The sequence below is a fragment of the Silurus meridionalis genome, chromosome 8 (assembly GCF_014805685.1).
Source record: "Silurus meridionalis isolate SWU-2019-XX chromosome 8, ASM1480568v1, whole genome shotgun sequence".
Classification (NCBI taxonomy): Eukaryota; Metazoa; Chordata; class Actinopteri; order Siluriformes; family Siluridae; genus Silurus; species Silurus meridionalis.
The window spans coordinates 28,896,879-28,911,165 of NC_060891.1; the positions used below are offsets into that span (position 1 = coordinate 28,896,879).

The window sequence follows — 14,287 nt, forward strand, 5'->3', positions numbered from 1 at the left end:
TGAGACATTAATAATCTTATCTGTGCCATTAATAATCTATAGGCGTCTGCTAAATGCCACAAATGTAAATGTAATAAAAATAATTCAGATGTGTTTCATCAGCATTGAGATTGAGTCCTCTATTCTCTACATATCGTTCAAGTTCCTCCACCACCATCATCATCATCATCATCATCATCATCAAGGACCATCTTCATCATGGATTTCCTGCTCCTTTTACTGTTAGGTGCTGAAACATCGCTTTCTGTCCTCCTAGTACTTGCATTATGGTTTTGAGTTTGTCCAAGATTTTCCAAGAGTGTGAGATCTAAGGAGTGTTTGGTTGAAATTTTTTTAGGATTTATATGCACACACATGGAGTTATCATCATACCTGCAGAATAACAAATGATTCAAACAGGGTCAAGGTTACATCAAGGTCAAGTTTCGAGCTTTACAGAAATTCACAGAGACTGTTTAAATGTATATATTTATCCCTAACGAGCAAGTGAGATGTGGTGGCTACAACCTAAATTCTAATATTTGTTCCATGAAATTGTATTAATTTATTAATCAGTTTCTTCTCTTCATGTGGTAGTGTTTCTCTCGGCTGCACTGCTTCAGTACGTGTATGTGGATGGTAGATTTTTTGTCCAATCAGATTTCAGCCTCTATGTGCTGCCATGTGAATCTAATCTGCTCAGAGCCTTCAGAATCAGTACTGCTGGACTTTTACCATAGAGAATATTACCAACAGCTCTGTTTCTTTAACCAATCAGATTTCAGATTCTCCTCACAGAGCAGATCACTGGCCCAGAATAGCGTCAGTATTGTTCTGTCCTCTGATTGGTTGGTCAGAGGGAAACTGTTACAGTCGAGTTCGACTGGTAAAACACGTGTGTAGCTCTGCACACGTTCGTACATCTGAGTTAGACTTTTTTATACCTACAGAGGAAGAGAAATTGATTTGGTCTCAGACACTTAAAAATCCATTGTGAAGAAACGCGAGACATGGTGAGGAGGTCACCAACCCTGAAGCTAGCTCAGCCCGGGAAAGGGGGTTTGATCTCCACTTCTAGACCAGTGAATACGAGCGGTACCAGTGGATTACAGCCTCTGGGGGGCGCTGCACATTATGAGTCTGTATCTCTGGTGAGTAGGTTGTGTTTTATTTACATTCTTATGTTTTTGTCATGTTATTAGACAAATATTGCAAGTTAGAGCAATAAAGGATGGAGATGAAAATGTGTTGACTAGTGAGAAAAGTGTGTTGAGAAGATGGAGGAAGTATTTTGAGCAGCTGAAGAACGAGGAAAATAAGAGAGAGAGAACGTTGGATGATGTGGAGATGGTGAAGCAGGAAGTGGATAGGATTAGTAAGGAGGAAGTGAGAGCAGTGAAGAAGAGATCTCTTCTTCTTTCAGCTTCTCCCATTAGGGGGCACCACAGCAGATCATCCGTCTCCATACCCCCCTGTCCTCCACATCTGCCTCTTTCAACCCAACTACCTGCATGTCTTCCCTCACATCCATAAACCTCCTCCTTGTTCTTCCACTTTTCCTCCTTCCTGGTGTACCAATCATCAGCATTCTCCTATTGATATACCCCATGTTCCTCCTCTGAACATGTCCAGAAGGATGAAGAGTGGAAAGTCTGTTGGACCAGATGACATACCGGTAGAAGCATGGAGATGTGTAGGAGAGATGCAGTGGAGTTTTTAACCAGATTGTTTAACAGGATGTTAGTAGGTGAGGAGATGCCTGAGGAATGGAGAAGGAGTGTGCTGGTACTGATCTTTAAGAATAAGGGAGATGTGCAGACCTGCAGTAACTACAGGGGTATAAAGTTGATCAGTCACACCATGAAGTTATGGGAAAGAGTAGTGGAAGCCAGACTGAGAGAAGAGGTGACCATCTGTGAGCAGCAGTATGGTTTCATGGCGAGGAAGAGCACCACAGACACATTATTTGCTTTGAGAATGTTGATGGAGAAGTATAGAGAAGGTCAGAAGGAGCTGCATTGTGTGTTTGTGGATTTAGAAAGCGTCGACAGGGTGGAGAGAGGAGTTGTGGTATTGTATGAGGAAGTCTGGTGTGTCAGAGAAGTATGTGAGGGTGGTGCAGGACATGTATGAGGACAGTGTGACAGCAGTGAAGTGTGCAGTAGGAACGACAGACTGGTTCAGGGTGGAGGTTGGACTGCATCAAGGATCGGCTCTGAGCCCTTTCCTGTTTGCAGTGGTGATGGACAGATTAAAGGACGAGGTCAGACACGAGTCTCTGTGGACTATGATGTTTGTGGATGATATTGTGATTAGTGGTGAGAGTAGTGAGCAGGTGGAGAAGATCCTGGAGAGGTGGAGGTACATGCTGGAGAGAAGGGGAATAAAAGTCAGTAGGAGTAAGACAGAGTACATGTGTGTGAATGAGAGGGAGGGCAGTGGAGGGGTGCGGTTGCAGGGAGAAGAGGTGGAGAAGGTGGAGGAGTTCAGGTACCTGGGGTCAACAGTGCAAAGTAATGGAGAGTGTGTTGGAGAAGTGAAGAAAAGAGTGCAGGCAGGGTGGAGTGGGTGAAGAAGAGTGACAGCAGGAGTGATTTGTGATAGAAGAGTATCTGTGAGAGTGAAAGGGAAAGTTTATAGGACTGTGGTGAGACCTGAGATGTTGTATGGATTAGAGACAGTGGCATTGAGTAAAAGACAGGAGGTGGAGGTGGAGCTGGAGGTAGCAGAGCTGAAGATGTTAAGGTTTTCGTTGGGAGTGACGACGGTGGACAGGATTAGAAATGAGTTTATTAGAGGGACAGCGCATGTAGGACGTTTTGGAGACAAGGTGAGGGAGGTGAGAATAAGGTGGTTTGGACATGTGCAGAGGAGGGACATGGGGTATATCAGTAGGAGAATGCTGAGGATGGAGCCACCAGGAAGGGGAAAAAGAGGAAGACCAAGGAGGAGGTTTATGGATGTGGTGAGGGAAGACATGCAGGTAGTTGGTGTGAAAGAGGCAGATGTAGAGTACAGGGGGTATGGAGACGGATGATCCGCTGTGGCTCCCCCTAATGGGAGAAGCCGAAAATAAGTGTGTGTTTGTGTGCTTGTGTTTGTATGTTTTAGAGTGTGTGTGTGTGTTTGTGTGTGTGTCTGTGTGTATGAGTGTGTGTTTGCGTGCGTGTGTATGTGTGAGTATATTCTGTTCTACTCTACTTATAGGCAAATGAATAGGAGGGGGTTATTGATTATGATAATTAGCTCAACATTTCTTCTAATGACTCGTATTGAACTTCTCTATTTACTTTTTCCTGCACAGTTTTAACAGTAGACGCACACACACACACACACACACACACACACACACACACACACTTTGAAATGTAAAGGCGTCTCAGGTGGATGGAGGTGTCTGATCAGGCCGCGGTTGTTTCAGGGAGGTGTTTCAGTGGAGAGAATGCAGGTGGCATGTAGGTGCATGTTCAGGATTAACTTGAGGAGATGAAATGAAAACCACATCATAATGTACGACTGCAGGGCTGCACACACACACACACACACACACACACACACACACACACACACACACACACGGCCACCCATATCCACTCAGTTATAGCAGAGACAAAGAAGAAACACAACTTTTTTCATGATTACAGAAAATGAGATCTGGTTCTGTAACACTTATCCATTCAGTTTGTGTGAATTATGAATTTTTTCACTCCTTCATACACACTGAGCTCATCCATAAGCCTGAAGACCCTCGAGAACACATGCATTACACACACAAATATCATCACACTTCCTAGAAAAACAATTGCGGCGGTCCAACCTCTGACAGCATCTCCTGACATTATCTCACCTACAACTCCACAACTCCACTGTTTTACATGTACAGGACAGGAAGAGCTGTATAATGTTATTATCAAAGCTAAATCAACAACATGTCAGTTAGATCCCATTCCAACAAATCTACAAAAGGAAGTGTTCCATACAGCTGGTGAGTCTCTTCTGAATATTATTAACTCCTCACTATCTTTAGGTCACGTCCCTAAACCCCTCAAGCTAGCGGTTATTAAGCCCCTCATTAAAAAACCTAATCTGGATCCAAACACGTAAATCAAATTACAGACCCATTTCAAATCTGCCATTTATGTGTAAGATTTTAGAAAAGATTGTCGCTGCCCAGTTCTGTTCCTACTTACAAGAGAACAATATCTTTGAAGAGTTTCAGTCAGGTTTTAGGCCCCATCATAGCACAGAAACTGCTCTAGTTAAAATCACTAATGACCTGTTTTTAGCTTTAGACCAAAGCTTCATCTCGCTGTTAGTTTTACTAGATCTTAGTGCTGCGTTCGACACTATAGACAATGATCTCCTCCTAGATCGCTTACAGAATTACATCTGCATTCAGGAACAGGCATTAAGCTGGTTTAAATCCTACCTGTCTGATTGTTACCATTTCGTAGACTTAAATGGAGAGTTTTCCAGACTAATGCTAGTAAAATATGGCGTGCCACAAGGTTCAGTTCTAGGACCCCTGCTTTTCACAATATACATTCTTCCCTTAGGAAATATTATTAGAAGGCATGGAATTAGCTTCCACTGTTACGCTGATGATACCCAGCTATATATCTCATCAAAACCAGTCGATACGCTCAATTAGCTCGCATAACTGAGTGTGTTAAAGAAATAAAAGACTGGATGACTCATAACTTTCTACTATTAAATTCTGATAAGACGGAGATTTTGCTCATCGGCCCAAAAACCAGTACACAGAAGCTCCAGTCAGCATCTCAACCTGCATTTAGACGGATGTTCTGTAACTACTAGTTCAACAGTAAAAGACCTGGGAGTTATTTTAGAGCAACTTATCTTTTAAAAATCACATCAACCAAGTTACAAAAACAGCCTTCTTCCACCTTAGAAATATTTCTAAGCTAAGAAACATGATGTCTATATCTGATGCAAAGAAGCTCGTCCATGCGTTCATGACCTCCAGACTGGACTACTGTAATGCATTACTAGGTGGATGTCCTGCGTCATTAATAAACAAGCTTCAGTTAGTTCAGAATGCAGCAGTCAGAGTTCTCACAAGGTCAAGAAAATATGATCATATAACCCCGATCTTCTTGTCCCTACACTGGCTTCCTGTTAAGTTTCAAATCCACTACAAACTACTGCTTCTCAGTTATAAAGCACTAAATGGTTTATCTCCATGTATCTCTCCAGTCTTCTAACACGCTACAATCCATCACGCTCCCTGAGATCTCAAAACTCTGGACTTCTAGTAGTTCCTAGAATAGCAAAGTCCACTAAAGGTGGTAGAACATTCTCACATTTAGCTCCTAAACTCTGGAATAGTCTTCCTGACAGTGTTCGGGGTTCAGACACACTCTCCCAGTTTAAGTGTAGATTAAAGACGTATGTTTTTAGCGAGTTCTACACATAACACACATCACATCATAACCTTGTGCTCCAGAACATCTGATCACATCACATTATCAACTTGTGCTGTTAATATCATGAACAGCAGCTACGCTAATTTCTCTCCACTGCTTCTCTTTCTCTCCCCATCCCGAGGCTTCCTGAGGTTGCTCCAGCTCCAGTCACGTCCCACCTCATGAAGATTGTGGATCTTTGAAGAAGCCGAACTCGCAAACATCTAGAACCATCTAGAGACGTACCAGTGCCAATTAGATCCCACTACATGTGAAGTTTGGACATTGGACCTCCTGGAGTGTTTAAAGGCTCTGGCATGGAGAAGCTGATGCTGGATCTGTGATGATCACAAATGTTGAGCTCATAAAACTCGGAGCTACTAACCATATAGACTGTATAAGACTGCAGAAAGAACATTTACTTATAATCTTATACTCCAGTGCTCATGTTAGTTCTCACTCTCCAGTGTTCTGTATTGTTGAAAGATTTATGATCAAACTCTTGATGTCACCAAAATGAGGATGAGGTTCCCCTTTTGAGTCTGGTTCCTCTCAGGGTTTCTTCCTCATTACATCTAAGGGAGTTTTTCCTTCACCACAGTCTCCACGGCTGCTCATCAGGGATAAACACACACCATTCACCTTCACTGATAAATTCTGTAAAGCTGCTTTGAGACAATGTCTGTTGTGAAAATCGCAAAAGAAATAAACTTGACTTGACTTATCTGAGTTCACCGCCTGAGACACACAAACTGACAGACAAACAATCTCCAGGGGTTTTCAGTGTCACTGGGTTTTAGTTTGTTCAGTGTTCCGCACCATTGGCTCTAATCAGACGGCGTCAGAGGCACTACAACTACAACACTACAACAATACAGAACCCTACAACACTACAACAATACAGAACCCTACAACACTACAACATTACAGAACACACTACAGAACACTACAGAACACTACAGAACACTACAACACTACATAACCCTACAACACTACAGAACACTACAACACTACAGAACACTACAACACTACAGAACACCACAACACTACATAACCCTACAACACTACATAACCCTACAACACTACAGAACCCTACAACACTACATAATCCTACAACTCTACAGAACACTACAACACTACAGAACACTACAACACTACAACACTACATAATCCTACAACTCTACAGAACACTACAACACTACATAATCCTACAACTCTACAGAACACTACAACACTACAGAACACTACAACACTACAGAACACTACAACACTACAGAACCCTACAACACTACAGAACCCTACAACACTACAAAACCCTACAACACTATAAAACACTACAACACTACAGAACCCTACAATACTACAGAACACTACAACACTACAGAACCCTACAACACTACAGAACCCTACAACACTACAGAACCCTACAACACTATAAAACACTACAACACTACAGAACCCTACACTACAGAACCCTACAACACTACAAAACCCTACAACACTACAAAACCCTACAACACTACAAAACACTACAACACTATAAAACACTACAACACTACAGAACCCTACAACACTACAAAACCCTACAACACTACAGAACCCTACAACACTACAAAACCTTACAACACTATAAAACACTACAACACTACAGAACCCTACACTACAGAACCCTACAACACTACAGAACCCTACAACACTACAAAACCCTACAACACTATAAAACACTACAACACTATAAAACACTACAACACTACAGAACCCTACAACACTACAGAACCCTACAACACTACAAAACCTTACAACACTACAGAACCCTACAACACTACAGAACCCTACAACACTACAAAACCCTACAACACTATAAAACACTACAACACTACAGAACCCTACAACACTATAAAACACTACAACAGTACATACCCCTACAATGCTACAGAACACTACAGAACAATACAGAACCCTACAACACTACAGAACACTACAACACTACAAAACACTACAACACTACAGAACCCTACAGAACACTACAACAATACAGAACCCTACAACACTACAGAACAATACAGAACCCTACAACACTACAGAACCCTACAACACTACAGAACCCTACAACACTACAGAACACTACAACACTACAGAACCCTTAAATACTACAGAACACTACAGAACACTACAACACTACAAAACCCTACAACACTATAGAACCCTACAGAACACTACAACACTGCAGAACCTTGCAACACTACAGAACACTACAACACTACAGAACCCTTAAATACTACAGAACACTACAACACTATATCAATCAATCAATCAATCAAACTTTATTTATAAAGCGCATTACAACCACCAACAGGAGCACAAGGCGCTTTCCAGTAAAGCAAAAAATAAATAAATATTAAAAATAAAATAAAAATGTTATTTTAAAGTAATATATTAAAAAAATAAATGAATACTTAAGAAATAAATTTAAATAAAAAATAAGACACAATGAACATAAAGTAAACACTACAGAACACTACAACACTATAAAACAGTACAGAACACTAGAGAACACTACACCACTATAAAAGACTGTAGAACGCTGAGGTTCTCTGAAGGTGAAGGTGAAGGTAAGGAATCTGTACCTGCTGTTCCTCAGAGTGTAAATGTGTTTTTTTTGTTCTGAGACATGAAGAGACGAATACTTCAGGTTTCAGGTTTCAGCTAGACTTTATAATCATTCTGTGCTCAGTCTAGACAGCAGAGGGTTGTGTATTCTTTCTTTCATTCTCTCCCTCTGTATTATTCATTCTTCAGGCACATTTCTGTGTTACTGCAGAACACACGCTGTAAAAACGTGTGTAATCACTGCATGGAGAAGGAAGAGGTTTATTCATTATTTATGGAAGGAGGGAGGAGTTTGCAGTTGTTTTTGTAGTTTCTGAGCAACAATATAAAACAAGATCCATTCGAACTAGAACTAATAATCAGTAATCGATGCCCATTAGGCCAGGAATCACTCTGCCCCATGCTCAGGACCAGAGCAGAGAACAATATGCTCTCCACAGCTTCAATTCTACACAGCTTCACTTCTCCACAGCTTCACTTCTCCACAGCTTCACTACTCCACAGCTTCACTTCTCCACAGCTTTACTTCTACACAGCTTCACTACTACAGCTTCACTTCTCCACAGCTTCACTTCTCCACAGCTTCACTACTACACAGCTTCACTTCTACACAGCTTCACTACTACACAGCTTCACTTCTCCATAGCTTCACTTCTCCACAGCTTCACTACTCCACAGCTTCACTTCTCCACAGCTTTACTTCTACACAGCTTCACTACTACACAGCTTCACTTCTCCACAGCTTCACTTCTCCACAGCTTCACTACTACACAGCTTCACTTCTCCACAGCTTCACTTCTCCACAGCTTTACTTCTCCACAGCTTCACTACTACACAGCTTCACTTCTCCACAGCTTCACTTCTACACAGCTTCACTACTACACAGCTTCACTTCTCCACAGCTTCACTACTACACAGCTTCACTCCACAGCTTCACTACTACACAGCTTTACTTCTCCACAGCTTCAATACTACACACCTTCACTTCTCCACAGCTTCACTACTACACAGCTTCACTTCTCCATAGCTTCACTACTACACAGCTTCACTTCACACAGCTTCACTTCTCCACAGCTTCACTACTACACAGCTTCACCTCCACAGCTTCACTACTACACAGCTTCACTACTCCACAGCTTCACTTCTCCACAGCCTCACTTCCACAGCTTTACTTCTCCACAGCTTCACTACTACACAGCTTCACTACTACACAGCTTCACTTCTACACAGCTTCACTACACACAGCTTCACTACTTCACAACTTCACTTCTACACAGCTTCACTTCTCCACAGCTTCACTTCTACACAGCTTCACTGCTACACAGCTTCACCTCCACAGCTTCACTTCTCCACAGCTTCACTACTACACAGCTTCAATTCTCCACAGCTTCACTACTACACAGCTTCACTTCCACAGCTTCACTACTACAGCTTCACTGCTTCACAACTTCACTTCTACAGCTTCACTTCTACACAGCTTCACTTCTCCACAGCTTCACTACTACACAGCTTCACTTCTCCACAGCTTCACTACTACACAGCTTCACTTCTCCACAGCTTCACTTCTACACAGCTTCACTTCTCCACAGCTTCACTACTACACAGCTTCACTTCTCCACAGCTTCACTACTACACAGCTTCACTACTACACAGCTTCACTTCTACACAGCTTCACTTCTCCACAGCTTCACTACTACACAGCTTCACTTCTCCACAGCTTCACTACTACACAGCTTCACTTCTCCACAGCTTCACTTCTACAGCTTCACTGCTACAGCTTCACTTCACAGCTTCACTGCTACAGCTTCACTTCTCCACAGCTTCACTGCTACACAGCTTCACTACTCCACAGCTTCACTTCTCCACAGCTTGACTACTACACAGCTTCACTACTACACAGCTTCACTCTACACAGCTTCACTTCTCCACAGCTTCACTACACACAGCTTCACTCTCCACAGCTTCAATACTCCACAGCTTCACCACTCCACAGCTTCACTTCTCCACAGCTTTACTACTACACAGCTTCACTACTACAGATTCACTTCTCCACAGCTTTACTACACAGCTTCACTACTACACAGATTCACTTCTCCACAGCTTCACTACTACACAGCTTCACTACTCCACAGCTTCACTACTCCACAGCTTCACTTCTCCACAGCCTCACTTCTACACAGCTTCACTTCTACACAGCTTCACTACTACACAGCTTCACTTCTCCACAGCTTTACTTCTCCACAGCTTCACTACTCCACAGCTTCACTACTCCACAGCTTCACTACTACACAGCTTCACCACTACACAGCTTTACTACTACACAGCTTCACTTCTCCACAGCTTCACTTCTCCACAGCTTCACTACTACACAGCTTCACTTCTCCACAGCTTCACTACTACACAGCTTCACTACTCCACAGCTTCACTTCTCCACAGCTTGACTACTACACAGCTTCACTCTACACAGCTTCACTCACTACACAGCTTCACTACAGCTTCACTTCTCACAGCTTCACTACTACACAGCTTCACTTCTCCACAGCTTCAATACTCCACAGCTTCACTACTCCACAGCTTCACTTCTCCACAGCTTTACTACTACACAGCTTCACTACTACACAGATTCACTTCTCCACAGCTTTACTACTACACAGCTTCACTACTACACAGATTCACTTCTCCACAGCTTCACTACTACACAGCTTCACTACTCCACAGCTTCACTACTCCACAGCTTCACTTCTCCACAGCCTCACTTCTACAGCTTCACTACACAGCTTCACTACTACACAGCTTCACTTCTCCACAGCTTTACTTCTCCACAGCTTCACTACTCCACAGCTTCACTACTCCACAGCTTCACTACTACACAGCTTCACTACTACACAGCTTTACTACTCCACAGCTTTACTACTACAGCTTCACTTCTCCACAGCTTCACTACTACACACAGCTTCACTTCTCCACAGCTTCACTACTACAGCTTCACTTCTCCACAGCTTCACTACTACACAGCTTCACTACTACACAGCTTCACTACTACACAGCTTCACTTCTCCACAGCTTCACTACTACACAGCTTCACTTCTCCACAGTTTCACTACTACACAGCTTCACTTCTCCACAGCTTCACTACTACACAGCTTCACTACTCCACAGCTTCACTACTACACAGCTTCACTTCTCCATAGCTTCACTACTACACAGCTTCACTACTACACAGCTTCACTACTACAGCTTCACTTCTCCACAGCTTCACTACTACACAGCTTCACTTCTCCACAGCTTCACTACTGCACAGCTTCACTTCTCCACAGCTTCACTGCTACACAGCTTCACTTCTCCACAGCCTCACTTCTACACAGCTTCACTACTACACAGCTTCACTACTACACAGCTTCACTTCTACAGCTTCACTGCTACACAGCTTCACTACTACACAGCTTCACTTCTCCACAGCTTCACTACTACACAGCTTCACTTCTACACAGCTTCACTACTACACAGCTTCACTTCTACACAGCTTCACTACTACACAGCTTCACTACTACACAGCTTCACTGCTCCACAGCTTCACTACTGCGGCTTCACTACTACGGCTTCACTACTACACGGCTTCACTACTCCACAGCTTCACTACTACGGCTTCACTTCTCACGGCTTCACTACTACGGCTTCACTTCTACGGCTTCACTACTACACACAGCTTCACTACTACACGGCTTCACTTCTCCACGGCTTCACTTCTACACGGCTTCACTACTACACGGCTTCACTTCTCCACAGCTTCACTACTACACAGCTTCACTTCTACACGGCTTCACTACTCCACGGCTTCACTACTACACGGCTTCACTACTACGGCTTCACTTCTCCACGGCTTCACTACTACGGCTTCACTTCTACGGCTTCACTTCTCCACAGCTTCACTTCTCCACAGCTTCACTTCACAGCTTCACTACACAGCTTCACTCTCCACAGCTTCACTACTACACAGCTTCACACAGCTTCACTACACAGCTTCACTACTACACAGCTTCACTTCTACACAGCTTCACTTCTCCACAGCTTCACTACTACAGCTTCACTTCTCCACAGCTTCACTACTACACAGCTTCACTTCTCCACAGCTTCACTTCTCAACAGCTTCACTTCTCCACAGCTTCACTACTACACAGCTTCACTTCTCCACAGCTTCACTACTACACAGCTTCACTTCTACACGGCTTCACTACTCCACGGCTTCACTACTACACGGCTTCACTACTACACGGCTTCACTTCTCCACGGCTTCACTACTACACGGCTTCACTTCTCCACAGCTTCACTTCTACACAGCTTCACTACTACACAGCTTCACTTCTCCACAGCTTCACTACTACACAGCTTCACTTCTACACAGCTTCACTTCTACACAGCTTCACTTCTCCACAGCTTCACTTCTACACAGCTTCACTTCTACACAGCTTCACTACTACACAGCTTCACTACTACACAGCTTCACTTCTACACAGCTTCACTACTACACAGCTTCACTTCTACACAGCTTCACTTCTCCACAGCTTCACTACTACACAGCTTCACTTCACAGCTTCACTACTACACAGCTTCACTTCTCAACAGCTTCACTTCTCCACAGCTTCACTACTACACAGCTTCACTACTACACAGCTTCACTACTCCACAGCTTCACTTCTCCACAGCTTCACTTCTCCACAGCTTCACTACTACACAGCTTCACTACTACACAGCTTCACTACTCCACTTTTATACCAAAAATGTTAAAGTTTGTTTGGAAATGTTGTAAAGGTTATATAAATATTTAGAATTATTATTCATTCAAATCATACAACCATCATTTCTACAGTCTAAATACAGAAATAATCAGCAGTGTTATGCCACTCTGATGATCCTATAATAATAATAATAATAATAATAATAATAATAATAATAATAATAATAATAATAATAATAATGATAATAATAATAATAATGATAATAATAATAATAATAATAATAATAATGATAATAATAATAATAATAATAATAATAATAATATTATTATTATTATTATTATTATTATTATTATTATCGTGTGTGTGTGTGTGTGTGTGTGTGTGTGTGTGTGTGTGTGTGTGTATCGTGTGTGTGTGTGTATCGTGTGTGTGACTATTATTGGAGAAACGCATTAAGGCAGATGTTTAATCAGTTCAGTAACTTCTTTATATATAATATTTATATATAATATTTATACATACACAATAGGAATCATTAATACATTTCACACCAATTCGTTTCTCTCCACACTCTGATCATTCTCACGTGTTCTTCATGTTTCATCATTAATGAGTTTATAGATGAACATGAGCACTGCTTCATTAGGCGGTAATGAAGGAGGTCACGTGGTTCGCCGGTACTGGAATAATGCTGAAGTCTAGGTTTGGACTCACCGAGCGGCTCGTGCAGCACCGGGAAACTCATGCTGAGGCAGAGAAGATCCGCTCCTGAGTTCTTCTGCACTGCAGTGTGAGCAGCGCTCCTGCAGGAGGAGAACACCGCACCGGGGCGCGAGGGCACAACCCACCCCGTCTCTTCCGCCACTTCCGCCACTGACTCGGGGAATCGGTTCCTTTCATTTTATATTTCACTTCAATTAAAATGAATAATAATAATAATAATAATAATAATAATAACAATAATAATTATTGTTATTATTATTATAGTTTAGTGTTTATGTCAAAATTAAGAGCCATTTAAATAAATCCGCGGTTTCATTCACTTATGATGATGCCTGAGAGTCGATTCCCATTAAAGAGTCATTTGAGCCAAAATGATTCGTGCGCAGCGATCTGATTGAGAAAGGGAATCGAGTGTTCAGGAACCGATTCAGTCTTTAAGTCTGTAACTAAAGATAAAACCCCACCTGAGTCTCTGTTCAGTCTGAAATTACTTTAGATAATATTACATTACATATTCACATGTACATCACACACACATAATCGTAATTTTGCTCATCAGCCCAAAAACCAGTACACAGAAGCTCCAGCATCTCAACCTGCATTTAGACGGATGTTCTGTAACTACTAGTTCAACAGTAAAAGACCTGGGAGTTATTTTAGAGCAACTTATCTTTTAAAAATCACATCAACCAAGTTACAAAAAGAGCCTTCTTCCACCTTAGAAATATTTCTAAGCTAAGAAACATGTTGTCTATATCTGATGCAGAGAAGCTCATCCATGCGTTCATGACCTCCAGACTGGACTACTGTAAT

The 14,287-nt window shown here is 42.2% G+C and overlaps 1 protein-coding gene across 1 annotated transcript in view; it reads right to left on the minus strand.

Moving 5' to 3' along the window:
• edaradd (EDAR-associated death domain) overlaps positions 1 to 13,617 on the minus strand; it is a 27,334-nt gene extending 13,717 nt beyond the window's left edge. Inside the window, exon 1 of the mRNA XM_046856673.1 lies at positions 13,466 to 13,617. Within this exon, the coding sequence (XP_046712629.1) occupies positions 13,466 to 13,496 (31 nt within the window). The 5' untranslated portion in view covers positions 13,497 to 13,617. The remainder of the gene's footprint in view (positions 1 to 13,465) is intronic.
• Positions 13,618 to 14,287: the final 670 nt, after the last annotated feature.